Source organism: Ranitomeya imitator, chromosome 3, assembly GCF_032444005.1.
Source record: "Ranitomeya imitator isolate aRanImi1 chromosome 3, aRanImi1.pri, whole genome shotgun sequence".
In the NCBI taxonomy this organism is placed as follows: domain Eukaryota; kingdom Metazoa; phylum Chordata; class Amphibia; order Anura; family Dendrobatidae; genus Ranitomeya; species Ranitomeya imitator.
Genome location: NC_091284.1, coordinates 464,244,373 through 464,269,190, shown reverse-complemented (window position 1 = coordinate 464,269,190; position 24,818 = coordinate 464,244,373). Strand labels below are relative to the sequence as shown.

Below are 24,818 nucleotides of genomic sequence, written 5' to 3'. Positions count from 1 at the left end.
CTATCAGGGAAAGTCGCCCCTTTTTCTTCTGCGATATTCTCACTCTGACGAGTCTTCGGAGCTAGCTGCTCTGCTCTTTCAGACTTTTTTTCCTTATTCCCTACCAAACAAGGTTGTCCTCATGCCATCCCCATCCCTTGTTACCAAGTTGGTACTGTATTACCACTGTTATGAGGGCATAGTTCTTCCCTCATCTCTTTTTGCACCAGTCCACAAAATGGAATGAGTTCCCCCATATTCTGGACAAAGTGAGTGCTCTGAGTAGGTACGTCTTGAGGACGGCGTCCTTCCGAAGGTTGGACGCTTTATTTGGGCTTCCTGACGGTAGAGGAAGGCTTCCTGACATTTTCAGGAAGGGTTTAGCCGTTTCATCGACCATGATAACATGGTGAATTCGTTCCACCATCCAGGAGTCCTTCCGTGCTACATGTCAGCCTATCTCCCTGTCTATCAAGGGTTCTAGGCACCAGGCGTCGGCAAGGCACGCCTGCAAGCTTGCGGATTCGTCCAGTCCGCATGCATTCTTGAAGCACTATAATTCCCACACTTCCACAGATGTGAGTCTGGGCAGGCGGACTCTGCAGGCCGCGGTGGCGCACTTGTAAGCGGTTACACAGGGCCTGATCTATTGTTGTCCCCACCCAGGGACTGCTTTGGGACGTCCCACGGTCTGTGTCCCCCAATGAGGCGAAGGAGAAATAGTGATTTTTGTGTACTCACCGTAAAATCCTTTTCTCCGAGCCATTCATTGGGGGACACAGCTCCCACCCTGTTATTAGCTTATGATTGTTTTTTATAATCTGACATGCTATACTCTCATATATAATATGACATGCTATACGCTCATATATTGTTATTGATCTCCTACTGCTTTTGCACCGAACTAGTTAGCTGAGAGCCAGCAGGAGGGTGTATACTGCAGGGGAGGAGCTAACTTTCTTTGTATCACTTAGTGTCAGCCTCCTTGTGGCAGCAGCATACACCCCACGGTCTGTGTCCCCCAATGAATGGCTCGGAGAAAAGGATTTTACGGTGAGTACACAAAAATCCCTATTTCAGTGTCACTGATGGCGGCCGACAAGCCCTGGGCACTACAAGTAGACTGATCATTGTCTGCGGATGTCAGTACTCACTTGGCAAGATGCTAACAGCTGATCAGTGTGGGTGCCGGATGTCAGACCCCTTAAGATCAGACACTGATGACCTATCCAAACGATGGGCCATAAATGTAAAAGTAGCGGATAACCTCTTCAAGTGACAAATAAATCACATCAACTGTTCGAACGACCCATTACCATAAGGGAGTATCCCACATCCTGTTAACTTGTTTACCCGATAATACTCCATATTTTCAGTAGTGCTTTTGCCTGGTATTTAAAAAAAAAAAAAAAAAATTACACAGCTGTGTCTGGTAAACATTGTTCTGCAAATTTTCTTTTAACACCAATCTAAAGTATCTTTTGTTCATAGAAATTATGATATTTCTAAGATACACCTAGCTACAAACTGCACCACAGATATTTAAAAATCTTTTATACTAATTACCTCCTTTTTCAGTGTTCTAGGATAAATAGGAGGGTAATTTATTTCACAATGATAAGAGGTAGAATTTCATACTTGTGGTCAAGTTTACCTGATATTAGGGAGGTTGATCCCTTATAATAAGGACTATATAAAACATTTGTATTACAAAGTCTCACAACACTTTTCTTTCAGAGTCCTAGTTCTTCAGTGGCACACGTACATTTATTTTGGATACATACAATTAGGTCCAGAAATATTTGTGTGATTTGGGCTCTGTATACCACTTTTTATTTAAAATGAAACAACTGAGATGCAATGAAAGTGTGGACTTTTGTGTTTAATTGAAGGGGCTGAACAAAAATCTCCTGTAAAATGTTTGTTTAGGAATTGCAACCATTTTTCTCCAAAAGGTCCATATTTCAGGGTCTCAAAAGTACCGTAATTGGTCAGATTAACTTTGCAAAGTATTTATTTAACAATGAACACTTTTTTTATTTATGGTAGAGAATCCTTTTGCACGCAATGGCTGCCTGAAGTCTGGAAGCCATGGACATCGCCCAACACTGGGGCATATTGGTCTTTGAACCTGAAAATGTTTGAACACTTTTTTCGTATACTGTAAAATCACAGTATTTTTTCTATAAAGGGTAGAAAAAGCATGATTTCCTATGGAGTTCAGGCTGTGGTAACCCACTGGTACCCCATGACCGCGCCATTTAAATGCTGCTGTCAGAGATTGGCAGAGACCGGCTCTGAGCTTAGCTGTGGCTGTTAAACACATACTGGCTATGTAATATAATTGGCATCTACCACATGTGCTCTAGAGCCCCATTCAAACTTGCAGAACCTTGTCCAGGTCCTTTATCTGTGTCTTAATGTGGTATGTGGCTAAGCAAACGGTCAGGGAAGTCTGGCACTGTTAGTCTATGTGCACATGTTCAGTATTTACAGCAGAAACATCTGGCCAAAAAGACGCTGCATAAAATACATGTTTTGCAGCTTTTTTAATGTTGTGGGGGTTTTTTGTTTGTGTTTTTGTTTGTTTGTTTTTTTTGAACATAGCCTTAGGCAAATATTTTTTTATGCTGCAGCCAAGAGCTGCTGTCTAGGCAGTAAAAAAAAAAAAAAAGCTGCTTGCGACAAGCAAGTTTTGGTGCAGATGTGTCATTTGTCTAAACTACAGTGAGGGGGGGAATACGTATTTGATCCCTTAGGGTATGTGCACATGTTGCAGATTTCCAGCGGATCCGCAGCGTTTTTTTGCCTTGCAGAAACGCTGCAGATCCGCAAGTGATTTACAGTACAATGTAAATCAATGGGGGGAAAAAAATGCTGTGCTAATGGTGCGGAAAATTCTGTGCAGAAACGAGTTGATTAGGAGCGTCTAACTGGTCTGTAGGAGCCAGAACTCTTAATGGTTGGGAGGGGATCGAAAACATTTCTTTTTCGCCTCATTGGGGACACAGGTAACCATGGGTGTATGCTGCTCTCACTAGGAGGCTGACACTATGCAAATAAAGAAGTAACTCCTCCCCGGCAGTATACACCCTCCGACAGGCACCAGGCAACTCAGTTTTTGCTTAGTGTCTGTAGGAGGCGGACCTGGATCTAACACCAGATCCGCATTTCTTTTTACAGGGATTTGTTTTGTTTATTAACCTTTTTCCCCTTTCTTTTTCAGACTCTTTTCTTCAGGGTAACAGGGTGCAGTTTTCTCACCCTGTTTTCCCCACTTTGAGAGAGGTATCACCCACATCGCACCCTCTCGGACCCGCTGGGCAGGACTTGTCCCCTGTCACCCTTTCGGGTGTTCAGGGTGACCCTTTTCCTCGGTGGCCAGTCCTGCCCGTTCCCCTCCTCATCCCTCTCCTCGGAGTGGGCTGAGAGGAAGACGGCGGTCACTTCCCCTGCTTAGGGGTCGACGCTGTCTTCTGCGCCGGAGTTCATGGCGCGGGAAGGAGGACTTCTTCCAGGACCCTCCATCCTACAAGGGATCCTGATGCCTTCCTCAACCCCAGGTAGGGGATCTTCAAGCAACAGTATGAAACATCCCCCATCCCCCCAGCCCGCACGCCGCCCGGCAAGCGATCTTTTAAGGGGAGGTCATCACATGGGGGTACATCTCCATCTTTATTAGGGGAGTAAAAGGGCTGCATCAGGGAAGAAGGGTCGCTACCTTTTGTTTCTGGCGCCGGTTTTTCTCTATTGCTGCACACCGGCATTTCTCCTTCCCTCCTCGGGATCCAAACAGCGCGCTCCCGCCATTTTTTTTTTCTCTCGGGCTTCTTCTTCACCTTCTTTCGGCGCTCCTGCGCCCCCTGGTGGCGGCCTGCATTATTGCGGCCAGGAATTTTTCAGCGCAGTTGGGGGCATTTCTCCTGCTTTCCCCTTCGGCGCCTGTGCACGCCCACAGCGTTGTGCTGTCTCAGCGCTCTTTTCTGTGTCTTCCTGCTCCCGGTCAGCTTGGCTCACCGCGTGGGACAGAAGAATTTCAGGGGAACACGGGCACCTGCGGCTTCCGCTGTCGCTGTTTTTCAGCTGGCTCAGCACTACTGCTCTCTCGGGCTCAACTCCTCCCGGCAGTACTTCTCCGCTCCAGGACAAGGTAATATCCACCTAAGTCCGACCCCACTCCGGCCTTTGCCTCTACGGCCATCCATTACATAGTAACATAGTAACATAGTTAGTAAGGCCGAAAAAAGACATTTGTCCATCCAGTTCAGCCTATATTCCATTATAATAAATACCCAGATCTACGTCCTTCTACAGAACCTAATAATTGTATGATACAATATTGTTCTTCTCCAGGAAGACATTACGCCTGCGCTCACTGTAAGAAAAAGTGGGCCTCAGGTCAGCCTTCACCCTTCTGCCCGTCCTGCGTTCCTCCCATCATGTCCGTCCCTCAGGAAGCTCCTAGGTCCCGGGATGAATGCACCCCCCCCCTCCTCCCCCGGAGTGGGCTGTTGCAATGTCTCAATCAGTGTCCGACCTGACTAAGGGGTGTCAGTCCCTGGTCCAGGCACTTGAACGTATCCTGCTTCTCTCTAATGCCACCAGTGCCACGAACGCCTCACTTGGCGATTCGCTCGCACCTGTCCAAGACCCTCACAGAGGCAGACCGGACAAAAGAGACAGAAAAAGGACCTTATCTAGATCCGCTTCCAGTTCCCTGGACGAGATTCCCCTATCTGCCCGTTCCCCCTCCTTGCAGGCGGACGTCAGGTCTGACCTTTCCTCTGTCGGAATCTGACTCTGATGCAGATCAGACTTCCGGAACACAGGAGATGGTTGATAGCCTTGTTTCAGCTATCATTCAAACGCTTGAGCTTAAAGAGGATGAGGCAAGCTCTCAGGACGTCTCTGTTGCGTTTAAACGGATTAAACGTCCCTCTAGGGTTTTTCCTAATCACAAGGAGTTTGATAACACTACCTCTACACACTGGGAAAACCCTGGCAAGCGTTTCCCTGGCAGAAAACAGCTTCACGTGCTATACCCCTTTCACTCCGACCTTGTCTCCAAATGGTCCGAGTCTCCTAAGGTCAACCCGCCCGTCTCCAGGCTATCCTCGCAGACGGTTCTGTCTATCCCAGACGCGGCTTCCCTTAAGGACCCCACGGACAGGCAAATCGAGGCATTGGCAAAATCGGCATTTGAGGCTTCCGGAGCCTCCCTCTGCCCTAGTTTCGCCTCGTGCTGGGTAGCCAGGGCTGTGTCAGCCTGGGCCAAGACCATGCGCAGGGGCATTTTGGCCTCCGCTCCTGCTGAGGAACTGTCTGATTTGGCGGATCAGATTTCTCTTGCAGGAAAATACCTCATGAATGCCTCCCTTGATGCAGCGGCCTGCTCCACCAGGGCTAACAGCAACATTGTGGCCATTCGCCCCCTTTTTCGGCCCTTCGCCTCAGGAAACTCCAACCAGGACCGTTCTTCCTCGCAGGGAGACCGAAGAAAACCTCCTTTCAGACCTCCACCTAGCTGGAGGGCTAAGAGCCACCCCGCAAAACCATCGGGATCTCGGGGCCACAGGTTTTCTAACAAATGACAAGTCGCCCCCACCTGGAAATCCCTCCAGGGTGGGAGGCTGGCTTCTTCTGTTCTCAGAGGTTTGGCTATCAGTAGTCGACGATGCTTGGGTCAGGGAGATCGTCACTTCAGGCTACAAGATAGAATTTTATTCGCCCCCAGGAAGACGTTTCCTGCTCTCTCGTCCTCCCAAACAGCCCTCCCACCTCTCAGGACTTCTCCAGGCCGTCGATTCTCTCCTCTCCTCAGGAGTCGTAGTTCCGGTGTCTTATCGCGAGCGGTCTTCGTGTTTTTACTCAAACCTGTTCGTGGTTCCAGAAAAGGACGGCTCTCTCCGTCCAATTTTGGATCTCAAGCAGCTAAACCGCCATCTCCGGATTCGGCGCTTCAGCATGGATTCTCTACGCTCGGTGGTCACGTCCATGGAGCAGGGAGAGTTTCTGTGTTCCGTGGATATCCGAGATGCGTACCTTCACGTTCCTATTTGCGTACGGCATCAGAGATTCCTCCGGTTCACGATCCAGGGTCATCATTATCAGTTCACGGCCCTCCCCTTTGGTATGGCATCTGCGCCCAGGGTCTTCACGAAGGTCATGGCAGCTATCATGGCCATTCTTCATTCGAAGGGGTTTCTGGTAATCCCATACCTCGACCTCTTGATCAAGAGTCCATCCCGTCAGGATTGCAGCCAGAGCCTCCAACTTACTCTTGACACGCTTCTTCGCCTCAGCTGGATAATCAATTATCAGAAGTCTTTCCTGATTCCAACTCAGCGCCTGGAGTTCCTAGGCATGGGATTCGTTACCTCTCAGGCTCAGGTTTTTCTTCCCAAAGAGAAGTTCCTTTCCCTTCGCCGGGGGGGGGGGGGGGGGTGGGTCAGAGCTCTAAAGAGCCCGAATCCTCTGTCTCTCTGCCTCGCCATGAGGGTTCTGGGGAAAATGGTCGATTCCATGGAAGCGGTCCCATATGCTCAGTTCCACTTTCGTCCCCTCCAGCTGCCCCTTCTGTCTGCCTGGGACAGGAACCCACTTTCCCTGGATCGTCCGTTTCGCCTCTCGCCCAGGGTGAAACAGTCTCTCTCTTGGTGGACGTTGTCCATCTCCATTCTGCGCGGGAGGTCATTTCTCCCTCCCCGCTGGCAGGTGATCTCCACCGACGCCAGCCTCCAAGGTTGGGGGGGGCGGTTTTCCTCCACCTCACGGCCCAGGGCCGCTGGACTGCTCAGGAGGCGTGCCTCCCTATCAACCTCTTGGAAATCAGAGCCATCTTCCTAGCCCTCATCCGCTGGGAGTCTCTCCTTTCAGGGAAACCAGTCCGCATTCAGTCGGACAATGCCACAGCCATGGCTTACATAAACCATCAGGGAGGGACTCGCAGCAGGCAAGTCATGGCGGAAGTGGCAAAAATTCTGCGATGGGCAGAGGGTCACGTTCCCTCTCTGTCAGCCGTCCACATCCCAGGAGTGGACAATTGGGAAGCCGACTTTGAGTTGTCAGGGCATCGTGGCGGCGAGTGGTCTCTTCTTCCCGCAGTCTTCAGCCAGTTTTGCCAGCGGTGGGGCGTTCCAGACGTCGACTTGATGGCTTCCGGGGCAAACTACAAGGTTCCCCAGTACGTCTCCAGATCTCAAGATCCGATGGCTGTCGGATGCGATGCTCTCGTGATCTCGTGGACCCAGTTCCAGATGCCCGATCTGTTTCCACCCCTCCCCTTGATCCCAAGGGTCGTAAAAAAGATCAAGATAGAAGGGGTTCCCATGCTCTTAGTAGCTCCAGATTGGCCTCGCTGGGCCTGGTATGCGGAACTGGTGAACATGCTATCGGACGTTCCGTGGAGGCTTTCGGATCGTCCGGTCCTTCTTTCGCAGGGCCCCCTCTTCCACCCAAATTCTCGGTCTCTGAATCTATCAATATGGCCGTTGAGGCCGCGGTCCTGAAGGACGCGGGGTTTTCTCATAGCGTCATCCAGACTATGATAAGGGCGAGAAAACCGGCTTCCTCGCGTATTTACCACAGGTGTTGGAAGGCTTTTTTCCGGTGGTGTCAGGACAACAATCTGTTTCCTATGACCTTTTCCTTCCATCCCTTCTCAGTTTCCTTCAAGCGGGTCTAGATTCGGGTCTTTCCCTTAGCATCTTGAAGGGTCAGATTTCCGCTGTCCATTCTTTTTTAAAGAGACCTGGCCTCTCTGCCTCAGGTGCGGACCTTCATCCAGCGGGTCGCTCATATAGCTCCCCCTTATCGTTCTCCTGTCGAGCCTTGGGACCTCTACCTCGTTTTGGATACGCCCTTTAAACCGATTCAGGACATTTCCTTCTCGCTTCTATCCGGGAAGGTAGCATCACCTCCATTACTAGTGTCGAAGCTGGCAGCTTTATCCTGTCGTTCTCCCTTTCTAGTCCTGCATCAGGACAAAGTGGTTCTTCGTCCGGTTCTTTCCTTTCTACCAAAGGTGTTTTCGGCTTTTCACATCAATGACGACATTGTCCTCCCTTCCTTGTGCCCTTTCCCGGTTCATCCCTTGGAGAAATCTCTTCACAAGTTGGATGTGGTCAGGGCTATCCAAATTTATCTTGCCAGAACTGCCTCCTTTCGTCAGGCCGATTCTCTGTTCGTCTCGGAAGGGCGGTGAAAGGGGCTCCCCGCCTCCAAGTCCACAATTGCTCGTTGGATCCGTTCGGCGGTTCTGGAGGCATACCGTGTTCAAGACAAACGGCCTCCGTCGGGGGTGAAGGCTCACTCTACCCGAGCTGTGGGAGCTTCCTGGGCAGTTCGTCACCAAGCATCAGCCTCGCAGGTTTGCCAGGCCGCAACGTGGTCATCCATTCACACCTTTGTCAAATTCTACAAGCTGCATACTCAGGCTTCTGCGGACACGAGCCTGGGTACGAGGATACTTCAGGCGGTTCTGACCTGCCTACCTAACTCCTCTTTTTTGCAGAATATCCCGCCCTAGGGACTGCTTTTGGATGTCCCATGGTTACCTGTGTCCCCAATGAGGCGAGAAAGAGAGGGATTTTTGGTTCTTACCGTAAAATCTTTCTTGGAGCCTTCATTGGGGGACACGGCACCCTCCCTTGAAGTTGTACGGTGTTGGCCAACGTGCCGTTGTTGTGGGTTGGTACATAGGTTGAGTTTTATATTACCTGTTCCTACTACTGCTTTTGCACCAACTAAGTTGCCTGGTGCCTGTCGGAGGGTGTATACTGCCGGGGAGGAGTTACTACTTCTTTATTTGCATAGTGTCAGCCTCCTAGTGACAACAGCATACACCCATGGTTACCTGTGTCCCCAAATGAAGGCTCTAAGAAAGAGATTTTACTGTAAGAACCAAAAATCCCTCTTTCTCAGTGCAAAATTTAAATAAATTTATTTAATTTATACAATGTGATTTTCTGGTTTTTATTTCCCTTAAAGGAAACCTGTCACCCCCAAAATCGAAGATGAGCGAAGCCCACCGGCATCAGGGGCTTATCTACAGCATTCTGGAATGCTGTAGATAAGCCCTTGATGTATCTTGAAAAATTGGGAAAAAGAGGTTAGATTATACTCACCCAGGGGCGGTCACGCTGCGGTCCAGTCCGATGGGCGTTGTGGTCCGATCCAGGGCCTCCCATATTCTTACGATGTCCTCTTCTTGTCTTCATGCTCCGGCGCAGGCGTAATTTGTCTGCCCTGTTGACTACCCTGTTGTGCGCAGGCGCCGGGCCTCTGACCTTTCCAGGCGCCTGCGCACTGCAGTACTTTGTCTGCCCTGTTGAGGGCAGAGCAAAGTACGCCTGCGCCGGAGCCGCAGCATGAAGACAAGAGGACGTCTTCCTATGAAGATAGGAGGAGCTGGACCGGACTGCGACGCCCATCGGACCGCCCGCCCAGGTGAATATAATCTAACCTCTTTTTCTCATCTTTCAGCATACATCGGGGGCTTATCTACAGAATGCTGTAGATAAGCCCCTGATGCCGGTGGGCTTAGCTCACCTTCGATTTTGGGGGTGACAGGTTCCCTTTAAAATTATAGACTGTTCATGTCTTCGTCAGTGGGCAAACTTAAAAAATCAGCAAGGGATCATATACTTATTTCCTCCACTGTACATCTATCTATATAATCGTCTAAGTTCTACTTCCGTCTGTTTGTCTGTCTGTTTGTCTGTCACAGAAATCCTGTGTTGCTGATTGGTTGCGGCCGGATGGGCGCGACCAATCAGCGACAGGCACAGTCCGGCCGTGAACTGGCCCCTCCCTACTCCCCTCCAGTCAGTGCCCCCTCCATACTCCCCTCCAGTCAGCGCCCACATAGCGTTTTAGCAGTCTGTTAAACGGACTGCGTTACACCGCTGCATAACGCGGTGTAACGCAGTCCGTTAACGCTGCCATTAACCCTGTAAGTGTGACCAACTTATTACTATTGCCTATGCAGCATCAATAGTAAAAACATATAATGTTAAAAATAATAAAAAATCATTATATTCTCACCTTCCAGCGCCCGCGGCAGCCTTTCCCGTTCCTCGCAACGCTCCGGTCCCAAGAATGCATTGCAGCAACGACCCGTGATGATGTAGCGGTCTTGTGAGACCGCTAAATCATCACTGGTTATTGCCGCAAGGCATTACTGGGAACAGAGTATCATGAGGAGCATCGCTAAAGGCATGGGCTGGATCCGGGGGCTGCTGGAAGGTGAGTATATAACTATTTTTTATTTTAATTCTTTTTTTTTTTTATCAGGGATATAGTGCCCACATTCCTTTATACTGCGTGGGCTGTGTTACGTACTGCGTGGGCTGTGAGACTCTTTAGCCCGGGGCCCTCAAAAACCTGCAGCTGGCCCTGGCTTCACTGATTGGTCGCGGCGCCCGCGACCAATCAGCGACAGGCACAGTCCGGCCGTGAATTGGCGCGGGATTTGAACCATGCTTCGCTAATTGGTTGCGCCCAGCCGGCCAAATCCTGTGTATTCCTTGCATTATTCTGAAACCTTCATAAATAAACTACTTACATATTCTAGATAAGCCACCATCTAGTATTTAATAAAGTATGTTTTTGTATACCAATAAAAAGCTTCTTCTTTTTTTTTTTTTTTTTTTTCAGTGTTTTTTTCACTTCCTAATAGCTTTCTATGGTGAAAGATCACTGAAAAGAATAAACATGCTTCAATCAGGAAAAACAAAAAAGTTAAAAAGCTGCAACAAAACCCCCATATAAATATACCCTTATGGCTGCAGACTATAAGACGTAAAGGCTTCCTGGCAAGATTTTTTTTTTTTTTTTTTTTTTTTGCGACTTCTAAGGCCGGTTTCACACATCCAGATAATTCCAGTACCGGAAAAAATTGGTACCAGAATTATCCGTGTCCGTGTGCCCCTACGTTTCTGTGGTACATCAGTGTGGTACACGTGACCGCATACAGGAGAAGATGCGGCCAGAAGAGGAAGCAGCGACAGCCAACGCGGGAGCCGGATGAGTATTTTCAGAACGGGGGGGGGGAGGGTGGAGGGGTGTTTGGCACACGGAGACACGGTCCGCAAAAAATCAATGACATCTGAACAGATGCATTGATTTTTGTGTCTACGTGTGTCAGTGTCTCTGGTACGTGAGGAAACTGTCACCTCATGTACCGGAGACACTGACGTGTGAAACCGGCCTAATACTGTATTTATTTTTTTCTTCTAAGAAATTATTTCTCATTTTATTCACTTTCCTGACATATGTTAATAACCTGACCCTACTGTAGCGTTAATATTTTAATTCCTTGATGAAATGTTTTTACTTTTCCTTGTGATAGTCTGTTAAATGTTATTGACCATGTATCTAACACATAAGCAGTAGTGCTGCAGATGTTTGTTTTCTTTTAACCAACTGTGTGCTTACAGATGTTTTTTTTTCTATATTTCAGGAAAACAGTGAATTCATTTTGGACTGCCAAGTGCCCAGCAAGAAAAAGTGGCAAATAACATAGGAATGTTGAACAAAGATCATCTGCAACAAATAAAACTTTTTAAGGACTATACAAAAAAAATTGTACAGCGTACCTAGGTGCCTTAAATACAAGTCAAATGTTTATTTCCCTATTGAAATTAAAGGAAAACACAAACAAGGATTGGTTTCTGCTTGGTTTAAAGCAGGCATCGCCTATTGGATGCCATTTAGTTGGTGGTGACGCAGTGCTCTGGACCAATTTTCACAGATTATGCATTGCACAGGCTTTTATGAGTTTGGTAATCTGTGGTTTAGGCACAATTTGTCACTTATGGTGTTATTTTGATGTCATACAATGCTTTCTGATTTACATCCTCCAGTGTGGTGTGTACAAGGTGTCCTGATGTAACTTATATTGGTGAAACACAACAAGAACCGCGATTACACGATAAGTAAAGAGCTAGATGCCTCTGTGAGAAAATACTTCTCTAGATGAAGATGGAATATGGTTATGTTCACACAATACATTCCTGATTTACTTCCTTTTTTTTCTGCAGTTTTATGAAAATGCGTAAAATCACCATTTTGTACTGCGTCTTTAAAAAATTAGAAACATACAGAACACCCAAAACTATCAAAAAAATATGATATATATATATATATATATATATATATATATAGTCTAAGGGTCACTTCCGTCTGTCTGTCTGTCCTTCTGTCACGGTTATTCATTCGCTGATTGGTCTCGGCAGCTGCCTGTCATGGCTGCTGCGACCAATCAGCGACGGCCACAGTCCGATTAGTCCCTCCCCTACTCCCCTGCACTCACTGCCGGCGCCCGCTCCGTAATCCCCTCCAATCACCGCTCACACAGGGTTAATTGCAGCGGTAACGGGCCGCGTTGTAACGCATTCCGTTACCGCTGCTATTAACCCTGTGTGTCCCCAACTATTTACTATTGATGCTGCCTATGCGGCATCAATAGTAGAAATGTCATGTTAAAAATAATTTAAAAAAACAAAGATCCTGCTATACTCACCCTCCGCCGCCTTTCTCGCTCCTCTCCACGCTCCCGGGACCGCTCCATTGCAAGCGGCAGCTTCCGCTCCCGTCCCAGTGCTGGTGTGGGACAAGGACCTGCCGTGACATCATGATCATGTGACCGCGACGTCATCATAGGTCCTGTGCTCACACCAGCCCTGGGATGGGACCGCAAGCTGCCGCTTGCAATGGAGCGTGGCGAGGAGCGAGAAAGGCGGCGGATGGTAAGTATAGCACGACTTCAACGGGCTATAGGTGAGTATATGTTTTTGGGTTTTTTTAAGTCTATACTACGTGGCTCTGTGCTGGCCAATATACTACGTGACTGGGCAATATACTACGTGGCTCTGCTATATACTATGTGACTGGGCAATATACCGTACTACGTGGGCTGTGCTAAATACTATGTGGCTGGGCAATACTTGACTGTGCAATATACTACGTGGCTGTGCAATATACTACGTGGCTGGGCAATATACTACGTGGGCTGTGCAATATACTACGTGGACATGCATATTCTAGAATACCCGATGCGTTAGAATCGGGCCACCATCTAGTATATAATGAGATAAAACCTTATTATCATTGCACAACCTTTACTTTATTCAGCATGCCTCTCTGGTACATTATACCACTATGATATATTTTTTGCACTTTAGGCTTATCTATGTGAATTTATTTTTTATATACCGTATATACTCGAGTATAAGCCGAGATTTTCAGCCCATTTTTTGGGGCTGAAAGTCCCCCTCGGCTTATACTCGAGTCATACCCAGGGGTCGGCAGGGGAGGGGGAGCGGGGGCTGTTTAATTATACTCACCTGCTCCTGGTGCGGTCCCTGCACGTCTTTTCCCCAGCGCTGACAACTTCTTCCTGTACTGAGCGGTCACATGGTACCGCTCATTACAATAATGAATATGTGGCTCCACCTTAATAATGTGGAACATCATTTTTAAGTAGTTTTCCTTTATTTTGAATCATCAGGACAACTAATTATCACGTGTTTAAGATTGATTTCAGTGATCCATTGAGCCCTGAGACACAATACCATCCATGAGTTTATTTGAAAAACAAAACAATTAAATCTTTGTGACACTTAAATCCAATTTGCATAATAATTTGGAACAGTGTATATTGGGCAAATGTGTCTATGGAGCATCTTATGGGGCCATTATTAACCTTTATGCAGGATTATATGGGGCATATTTTAATATGGAGCATCTTATGGGGCCCATCATAAACTTTATGGAGCATTATATGGGGCTCCTGATTCAATATGGATATTAAAAAACACTTAACCTACTGATGTCTCAATTAATTTTACTTTAATTGGTATCTATTTTTACTTTTGACATTTACTGGTAGCTGCGGCATTTCCCACCCTAGGCTTATACTCGAGTCATTAAGTTTTCCCAGTTTTTTGTGGCAAAATTAGGGGGTCGACTCGGGTTGGCTTATACTCGAGTATATACGGTATATGTTTCGGTCAGTGCGGTAGTTTATCTTGGCTGATGTTTGTTTACACTAAGCACTATGTTGCACAATTTGACAATTTCTCATCGTATGTTGTTTTTCCAGGTCATCCACCTGACAGCACCATGGAAGTTGTCTTATCCACAGTGGGACAGGAAACCACGAGTATAAAAGGAACCTCCCCCTACCAACCGTCAGTGTTTTTCCTGTCCCACTGTGGATAGGAACTACGAGACTCCGACAGACTCCGTTTTGGGGGGTGTGGATCGGGGGGTTTAAGCCCTTAGTACCCTTCCCACCGCAAGATCCCCGTGTGCTGAAACCTGACACAACACAGGGTCCCTCAGCTTACCCAGTGCAGCGCTGCTCCTGGGATCGCCGGTCGTTTCCTCCTGTGGGGGCTCTCGACTGCGCGCGCTGCCCAAGCCTGCTCCGGTCCGGTCCGCCTCCGTGAGTACATGCGGTCCCGGAGTACAGCCAGCGTCACCGGAATGCCGCACGCTGCAGCCCGGCGTATCACTTCCGGGCTGCAGTGGGCGGGGTCGGCATCTCCGTCGCTTCTGAAGGAAGACTGAGTTATTTCCGGGGCATGTCGGCAAGCGCAGAATGCTCCGCCAGGATCAAGCAGAGGATTTAAGGTACAGGGGGTAGGGATGTCTCCAATCCTGGGCATAGTCCGAAATGGAGGATACCGCCAGGATGGAGACAGAAAGCCAGGCACATGTAAGTCCCCTATAGAGGGAACCCCTGATCCCTACCACCTAGTAATAAATGCACCTTCTAAAACGGGGCTGGTTCTGTTTTTATAGGTAGCCCCTGCCTCCATGGATAAGAAGGAGGTTAAGAAAACAGGGAGATATAAGAAGTGTCCCATATGCTCCGTAAAATTGAAAGTCATGGCAAAAATCCCTTTGTGAATCTTGCACTAACCGCATTGTGGGTGAAGAGTAAGCCTCTCTCATGTCTAATATGAGGGCTATTATCAGGGAGGAGGTACAGGCGTCAGTCTCCGGCTTAATGACTCCTCAACCCTCACAGCCAGATAATAGGAAGAGAACGAGTGATTCAGACTCTACATTGGAGGGAGCTTTGTCCGAATCAGATCTGGAGGAAGATGAGTTTAGAGATCCTCCAGAAAGAGGGAAGAAGTACTTATTTTCTTCTATGGACATGGTCGAGCTACTAGGTGCAGTGAGACGCACTATGCAAATTGAAGAACCCCCAACATCTTGTTCAATACAGGATGAGATGTTTGGTGGGTTACGGGCTCAGACTTCAAAAGTTTTCCCTGTAAATGATCCTAGAAGAGTGGGAAGAGGCGGAGAAACGTCTGATTATTCCAAAAGTTCAAACTTCGTCTCCCGTTTGATCAAGCAGAGGTCAAGGATTGGGAGGACATTCCCAAAATAGACATCCCTTTAGCTAGAGTCTCCAAAAGAACCGCCATACCCTTCGAAGACTCCTCTAACCTAAAGGAGCCTATGGATAGGAAAGCGGACAGTCTCTTAAAAAGGGCCTGGGAGAGCTCAGCAGCTGTAATGTGTGCGACCATAGCGGCGACATCAGTAGCACGGTCTATGCACTTATGGGTAGATGATCTGGCAGATCAACTTTCATCTAAAACCCCTAGAGAAACTATATTAAAATCCCTACCCCTTCTAAAAATGGGAACAGATTTTCTAGCAGACGCATCGGCGGAATCAGTAAGGTTTACAGCCAGAAGTCAATCCCTATCAAATGCGGCCAGAAGAGCCATCTGGCTCAAAAGCTGGTCTGGGGATGTACATTCTAAGAATAAGCTTTGCGCCATCCCATTTTCAGGTGGAAGGGTATCTGGGCCACTACTGGACGACATCTTAGAGAAGGCGTCGGATGATAAAAAGGGGTTCCCGAAAGAGAAACGCAAAAAGTTTCAGCCCTTTCGTAGGTCCCGTTTTTATCAGAGAACTGACTATAGAGGGAAAGGGAAACAAGGGAGGTGGAGCTACCCGAAAGGTGGGGAGGCTAGAACCAAAAGTAAAGAGTCCACCTTTTCAGGTTCAGCATCAGGTTACCACAGAAAATGACACCACCAGTGTAGGGGGGCGCTTAACCAGGTTTCTGGGGGGCTGGCAAAAAATCACTACAAGCCTGTGGGTGTTACAACTGATTGCTCAGGGTTAAAGGATAGAATTTTCTTCGCCTCCCCCACAAAAATTCCTAATCTCAGGCTCCCACCTCGTCTCGACCTCTCCCATGTGGGTAGATATTCAGGACTTGCTAAAACCGGCTGCAATAGTCCCAGTACCTCACCAAGAAATAGGACCGGGGTTTTACTCAAGCCTATTTTCCATAATAAAGCCCTCGGGGGAATCCAGGACTATTATAAATCTCAAACATCTAATTTCATGGGTAGTATACAAACGATTCAAAATGGAATATATAAGATCTACGATTCCCCTCCTAGACAAAGGGGTAGTGATGTGCACTCTAGATTTAAAGAGTGCGTATTACCACGTCCCGATTTACCTAAACCACCAAAAGTATCTGAGGGTCGCAGTAGAAAAAGAAGGCAAGGTCTTCCATTACCAGTTTCGCTGCCTTCCGTTTGGCCTGGCCTCAGCCCCAAGAATCTTTACGAAGATTATGATAGAGGTGGTAGCCTACCTAAGAAATCGAGATATCTTAGTCGTTCCGTATCTGGACGATTTTTTGGTGGTAGCGGACTCTGTAAATCAACTCAGAACTGACTGTCAGTTTTTAATTTCCACACTGCAGAATTTGGGGTGGATCGTAAATTGGGCAAAATCCGATCTAGTACCCAAACAGAATAAAATTTCTCGGAGTCATACTAGACTCAAGTGTGAGAATGTCTTTTCTGCCAGAAGAAAAACTGTGGCATAGTAAACAGGATTCTTCAATTCACAAAGAGCAGAGTTTCCATCAGAGAAGCCATGAAGATCCTGGGACTGATGACGGCCTGCATACCCTGCGTAAATTGGAGTCCATTTCATTCCCGACGGCTTCAGCAGGCGATTCTCTCATCCTGGGACAGAAGACAGGGGTCGTTGGACAAAGTAATACGGCTACCAACCCAAGTGAAGACTTCGTTACGTTGGTGGATAGATCCCAAGAATCTGAGGCAAGGAGTGGCCTGGAATCGTGTTCCCGAAGTTATAATCACCACGGACGCAAGTCAACAAGGCTGGGGAGGTCACATCCAGGGAAGGTATTACCAGGGTCAGCGGACCCGGGAAAACAGCAGACAATCCTCAAATTTCAGAGAACTGCTCGCAGTCTGGAAGGTTCTATCTTCAGCGCAGGCCTTGGTAAGGAACAAACATGTAAAAGTACTCTCGGACAACACAACAGCAGTTGCTTTCCTTTGACATCAAGGTGGTCCAAGACACATGGCTCTGCAGCAGTTGGCAGAACGAATCTTCAGATGGGCATAAGGGACAGTACTCTCGGTCTCAGCGGTACATTTAGAAGGTTCCAGAAACCAAGTGGTGGATTTCCTGAGCTGGAGGACAGTTCTATCGACGGAATGGGAGCTAAACAACGAGGTTTTCAAAGACTTATGCCATTGTTGGGGGAACCCAGAGGTGGACATCTTTGCGACCAGACGAAATGCAAAGGCCAGCGTATTTTATTCACTGAACCCTCAGGAGTACCCGGCTGGAGTCGATGCCTTCTCCCAATCGTGGAACAGAGGCCTGTTGTATGCATTCCCTCCGCTTGCACTAATACCAAGAACTCTCAGGAAAATTGCAGAAGACAGAGCCAAAGTCCTACTTGTAGTACCGTTCTGGACAAAGAGGAGTTGGTTTCCCTTATTGAAGAAAATGTCAAGGGAGGAACCAGTTATTCCACGAAGAACAGATCTACTCTTCCAAGGTCCCATTCTCCACCAGAGTCCAGAAAGTCTTCAATTATCGGCTTGGATCCTGAACGGCAAGTTCTAAGAGCAAAGGGTTTATCGGATGAAGTCATTTCCACATTAAAAGCAAGCAGGAAGCCAGTAACTTCTTCCATCTATACCAAAATTTGGAAAAAATTCTGCAGCTATTGTGGAGAAACGACAGTCGATACTGACCATCCTAATGTACCTAAAATTCCTTGATTATTTACAAGCGGGGTTTAAAGCAGGTCTTAGGCCCAGTACTTTAAGGGTACAAGTAGCGGCCCTTAGTGTCTTTTATGACTGCACTTTATCGGCCCACCCCTGGATTAGTCGGTTTTCCAGGGCAGTTGCAAGATTAAAACCGTTAATAAGGAAAACTGTCCCACCATGGGACTTAAATTTAGTTCTTAATGAACTATGTAAACATCAGTTTGACTCGGGGGATAATTTAGACATAGGTAAATTGTCCCTAAAAACGGCCTTTCTTGTAGCCATCACTTCGGCGAAGAGACTGGGGGAGCTTTCAGGCCCTCTCTATTCAGGATCCTTATTTACAGGTCTATAATGACAGATTAGTTTTGAGCCAAGATCCAGCTTTTCTCCCGAAAGTGGTCTCTGATTCAAATATGAATCAGGAGGTCGTACTCCCTTCCTTTTTTTCAGTCGCCAAAAAATCAAAAAGAGACTCTTTACCTTAATCTAGATGTTAGAGAAGCGGTTCTTAAATATCTAGAGGTTACAGCACCCTGGAGGATAGATAATAATCTTTTTGTTCAGTTTAGAGGCCCAAATAAGGGTAAGAAGGCATCTAAATCCACGATCGCGAGATGGATTAGGTCCACAATAATTTCGGCCTATAAAGCTGGGGGAAAAAATCCTCCAGGATGTATCAAAGCACACTCGTCCAGATCAATGGCAGCCTCATGGGCAGAAAAAGGTGGGGCTTCAGCAGATCAAATTTGTAGCGCTGCTTCCTGGACTAATCTTAGTACTTTTTCCAAACATTATAAACTAGACGTAATGTCAACGCAATTAGGGTTTGGCAGGAAAGTACTCCAGGCAGTATTCCCACCCTAAAGGTACCGTCCCACTAGAGGATATCGCTAGCGATCCGTGACGTTGCAGCGTCCTGGCTAGCGATATCGTCCAGTGTGACAGGCAGCAGCGATCAGGCCCCTTCTGTGCTGTCGCTGGTCGGGGAAGAAAGTCCAGAACTTTGTTTCGTCGCTGGACTCCCCGCAGACATTGCTGAATCGGTGTGTGTGACACCAATTCAGCGATGTCTTCGCTGGTAACCAGGGTAAACATCGGGTAACTAAGCGCAGGGCTGCGCTTAGTAACCCGATGTTTACCCTGGTTACCATCGTTAAAGTAAAAAAAAAAAAACGCTACATACTTACCTACCGCTGTCTGTCCCCGGCGCTCTGCTTCTCTGCTCTGGCTGTGAGTACAGCGGCCGGAAAGCAGAGCGGTGACGTCACCGCTGTGCTTTCCGGCTGCCCGGCGCTCACAGCCAGAGCAGAGAAGCAGAGCGCCGGGGACAGACAGCGGTAGGTAAGTATGTAGCGTTTGTTTTTTTTACTTTAGCGATGGTAACCAGGGTAAACATCGGGTTACTAAGCGCAGCCCTGCGCTTAGTTACCCGATGTTTACCCTGGTTACCGGGGACCTCGGGATCGTTGGTCGCTGGAGAGCTGTCTGTGTGACAGCTCTCCAGCGACCAAACAGCGACGCTGCAGCGATCCGGATCGTTGTCGGTATCGCTGCAGCGTCGCTTAGTGTGACGGTACCTTTAGAAGTAGTCTACTTTGGTACTTCTCCATGGTGCTGTCAGGTGGATGACCTGGAAAACGGTAGTTAGTCTTACCGGTAATAGTATTTCCAGGAATCCATCCTGACAGCACTGTTAGTTCCCTTCCCATGCTAATTTACTAAAAACTAATGTGATGTAAACATTTGTATCTTGTGTTGTGTTTAAATAAAATATTCTTTTTGGCATCCATCCAGATGTGGTACTTTGGAAAATCACTGACGGTTGGTAGGGGGAGGGTCCTTTTATACTCGTGGTTTCCTGTCCCACTGTGGATAAGAAGACAACCTCCATGGTGCTGTCAGGATGGATTCCTGGAAATACTATTACCGGTAAGACTAACTACCGTTTTTATGCACATTATTCACTTTATTTAATATTTTGCTACTTTGCACAGTGAGGTGCATGGCTGTATAACTTAGTATATAGCTATTTTATATTGATTTTTTTCTGAGGTTGCTGCTAATGATAACTATATGATTTATAGATTTTTTCATAGTCCTGTCCTTGCACACTTTTGTAATTTTATTCTTAATATTGTGTAACCATCTGCCACATCTATTTAATAAAGGCATATTTTTTAATCCTATCTTGCCTGTACGCTTTTTGGTGGTATTCATGTTCTGTATTTGCCTTGGTTAAACCTGTTTTTTTAAAAATTGCAGCAAAAAATGTGTTGCGAATGCATTGTGGGTACAGGGCTTCAGACAGATTTATAAGTCTAAAAAAAAACCTGTGAAGTCTTTTTGAGAACAGAGAAAGGAAAATTCAAGGTGAGAACTTTGAGTCCTTATCTCAGAACCTTCAATCTAAGCCACTACATGGACATACTTCACACTTCCAGATCTCTGAACTTATAAATCATCTTACTTCTTCATCTGTAATAAAACTGACATTTTCTCAGTGTCCCATGACAGCACCACCAGAGAGGGGGGATCCGCCCTTCAGGGACAGGAAACCTACAGGATAAAAGGGCGGTACCTCTCCCCTGCAGCAGTTTGGTTTCCGGTCCATGACAGGGAACCTACTAGGGTCGGTACCTGTGTACATCTGAAGATTATCCGAGGGTCCGGCCAGTCCGAGTTCTGGCAGCGGGGATGCCCCTGCCACAGCTGGTGCGGTGTCCGAAGCCGCCACTGCTAGGACTGATGGGTCTGGAGCGTGAGCGGGGGGAAGCACAGCCGCCACTCCAGAAAGGAGATAGGGGCTTCCGGGACCTGGCGCGTAGGAGGAGTGCCTGGGCTTCCAAGACGGATGCCGCGCCGGAAACCGTATAACAACTTCCAGTTCAGGGTGGGCGCAGTGAGTGCATGAGGTGCACCAAGATGGCCGCTGCCCCGGAACCACAAAGCTGCATTTCCGGGTCCCTGACAGCGCGCGCATGCGCAGAAGAGAAAAGAAAAAAAAAAAAGCGCTTCCTCATCAATGTAGCCATTGGGGCTGGTAATAGGTGCCAAGTTTTAAAAAACGGTATGCCGTCCCATGGTAGTACCATGGAAGACAGCGACCAGCAGCTCCAGCCACCACCCCAGGAGCAGCGCCACCACCAGCGACTGAAACCAGATGTACAGAAGAAGCGAACTTCTGCTGACACCTGGAGTTCTCAGTCTGGTAGCCATTCCACGCAACACAGCAAGAACTCCAGCGTGGCGAACCAGCTACCGCCTACGGATCTCACGCTACAGGATCCAGAACTGGTACCTGTGGCTGCGTCAGATTGGTGAGTGATCTTCGTGAAAGTTCACTATTGTAATTGGGGTTCCCTCTTCTCCATTTATCTTAGGCAAGGAAAAGAAGCGGGGAAAACAAAACACAACCTGCCCCTTGTGCTTTACCGTAATCCTGGGATAAGAAGTTGTGTGACTCCTGTATATGACGAGTCCTCTGTGAGGAAACCCCAAATTTTGCCTCTGAGTTACGATCTGTAATTAAGTCAGAGGTTGAAACTGCCTTTAATTCCCTTAAAGGAGAAAAGAAAATTAATAGGAAAGAACCTATTGCTTACCCTCACCTACTTTCGCAAATCTTTTTATGGGGGGTTTTGAGGAATTATTTATTTTAAATGAAACATGGCAGAAACCAATTATTTTTTAAAAAAGGTTTATAGATGACTTGATATTTATTTGGGATAACACAGAAAATAATATTGATAATTTTATCCAGCAAATTAATAATAATAATAACTGGGGTATTTCATTTACTGCCCTTTATGATAATAATAACATCAATTTCTTGGATGTTACACTCTTTATAAAAGATGGCAACATCTGTAGCAAAACATTTTTTTAAAAAGTTGATGCAAATAGCTACATTCATTTCAGCAGTGGTCATTACTCCAAATGGTTAAACAATATTCCAAATAACCAATTCCGTCGAATTAGAAAGAACTGCACTGCTGATATTGATTATAAGGAACAATCCACCATATTGAGTAAAAAATGTTGTGCTCAGAACTATCCCACAAATCTAGTAAAACGAGCCTTTGATAATTCTATGAAATTAAATCAAGGAGCACTACTAGATAATAGAGTAAAAAATCCCGATGATAAAAAAAATTTAAGATGAATTTTATAACACAGTATAACAATGAACATAAAGAAATAGCTGGTACATTCTATTAAATGACCCCGTTCTGAGAAAAGTTCTCTCTAGAAATCCTAAGATTACCTTCCGCAGAGCACCTACCATCAGGAATATTATAGCACCGAGTCGTCTGAAACCCTTAAACAATCCAAGGGATAATCATATTACCAACACAATCAGAGGGATTTATAAATGTGGATCAAAAAACTGTCTATGCTGCCAAAACATCAAACATAAAGCAGACAGCATTATCTCTTTTGCCACCAAAGAGAAATTTATGATCTCTCATTTTCTGAATTGCAATTCAGAATATGTAATTTATGTAATTGAGTGCCCTTGTGGCAAACAGTATGTTGGTAGAACCACTCAACCACTCCATCTCCGGTTAAATTCACACAGGCACAACATAAAAAAGGGCCTCCTTACCCATGGACTATCTAGACATTCCACTTAAGCCCCGAGGGTGGTTTGCACGTTAATGACCGGGCCAATTTTTACAATTCTGACCACTGTCCCTTTATGAGATTATAACTCTGGAATGCTTCAACGGATCTTGGCGATTCTGACATTGTTTTCTCGTGACATATTGTACTTCATGTTAGTGGTAAAATTTATTCGATATAACTTGCGTTTATTTGAGAAAAAAATGGAAATTTGGCGAAAATTTTGAAAATTTTGCAATTTTCCAACTTTGAATTTTTATACCCTTAAATCACAGAGATATGTCATGCAAAATACTTAATAAGTAACATTTCCCACATGTCTACTTTACATTAGCACAATTTTGGAACAAAAATTTTTTTTTTTGTTAGGGAGTTATAAGGGTTAAAAGTTGACCAGCAATTTCTAATTTTTACAACACCATTTTTTTTTTTTTAGGGACCACATCACATTTGAAGTCATTTTGAGGGGTCTATATGATAGAAAATACCCGAGTGTGACACCATTCTAAAAACTGCACCCCTCAAGGTGCTCAAAACCACATTCAAGAAGTTTATTAACCCTTCAGGTGTTTTACAGGAATTTTTAAATAAAAATGAACATTTAACTTTTTTTCACACAAAATTTATTTCAGCTCCAATTTGATTTATTTTCCCAAGGGTAAGAGAAGAAATTAGATGACAAAAGTTGTTGTGCAATTTGTCCTGAGTACGCTGATACCCCATATGTGGGTGTAAACCATTGTTTGGGTGCATGGCAGAGCTCGGAAGGGAAGGAGCGCCATTTGACTTTTCAATGCAAAATTGACTGGAATTGAGATGGGACGCCATGTTGCGTTTGGAGAGCCCCTGATGTGCCTAAACATTGAAACCACCCACAAGTGACACCATTTTGGAAAGTAGACCCCTTGAGGAACTTATCTAGAGGTGTGGTGAGCACTTTGACCCAACAAGTGCTTCATAGAAGTTTATAATGCAGAGCCATAAAAATAAAAAATCATATTTTTTCACAAAATGATCTTTTTGACCCCAATTTTTTATTTTCCCAAGGGTAAGAGAAGAAATTAGACACACAAAAGTTGTTGTGCAATTTGTCCTGAGTACGCTGATACCCCATATGTGAGGGGGGAAGCACTGTTTGGGCACATGGCAGAGCTCGGAAAGGAAGGTCGCCATTTGGAATACAGACTTGGATGGATTGGTCTGCAGGCATCACGTTGCATTTGCAGAGCCCCTGATGTACCCAAACAGTAGAAACCCCCCACAAGTGACCCCATATTGGAAACTAGACCCCCCAAGGAACTTATCTAGATGTGTTGTGAGAACTTTGAACCCCCAAGTGTTTCCACAAAAATGATTTTTAGCCCCCCACATTTTTATTTTCCCAAGGATAACAAGAGAACTTGGACCCCAAAAGTTGTCCAATTTGTCCTGAGTACGCTGATACCCCATATGTTGGGGTAAACCCCTGTTTGGGCGCACCGGAGAGCTCGGAAGGGAAGGAGCACTGTTTTACTTTTTCAACGCAGAATTGGCTGGAATTGACATCGGACGCCATGTTGCGTTTGGAGAGCCCCTGATGTGCCTGAACAGTGGAAACTCCCCAATTCTACCTGAAACCCTAATCCAACAACACTCCTAACCCTAATCCCAATGGTAACCCTAACCACACCCCTAACCCTGACACACCCCTAATTCTAATCCCAACCCTAATCCCAACCTTAAATATAATCCAAACCCTAACCCTAACTTTAGCCCCAACCCTAACCCTAGCCCCAACCCTAGCCCCAACTCTAGCCCCAACCCTAGCCCCAACCCTAGCCCTAACCCTAGCTCTAACCCTAACCCTAGCTCTAACCCTAACCCTAGCCCTAACCCTAACCCTAGCCCTGATGGGAAAATGGAAATAAATACATTTTTTAAATTTTATTATTTTTCCCTAACTAAGGGGGTGATGAAGGGGGGTTTGATTTACTTTTATAGCATTTTTTTATATCGGATTTTTATGATTGGCAGCTGTCACACACTAAAAGACTCTTTTTTTTATAGCAAAAAAGTTTTTGCGTCTCCACATTCTGAGACCTATAATTTTTCCATATTTTGGTCCACAGAGTCATCTTAGGT

At 46.4% G+C, this 24,818-nt stretch overlaps 1 protein-coding gene across 5 annotated transcripts in view; it reads left to right on the top strand.

The window, feature by feature from the left end:
* The window catches only part of TAF1D (TATA-box binding protein associated factor, RNA polymerase I subunit D), a 60,859-nt gene extending 49,217 nt beyond the window's left edge, over positions 1–11,642 (top strand). For all 5 annotated transcript variants that reach the window (XM_069757435.1, XM_069757438.1, XM_069757436.1 and 2 more), the window contains exon 6: positions 11,441–11,642. In XM_069757435.1, the coding sequence (XP_069613536.1) occupies positions 11,441–11,503 (63 nt within the window). In that variant the 3' untranslated portion in view covers positions 11,504–11,642. The remainder of the gene's footprint in view (positions 1–11,440) is intronic.
* Positions 11,643–24,818: the final 13,176 nt, after the last annotated feature.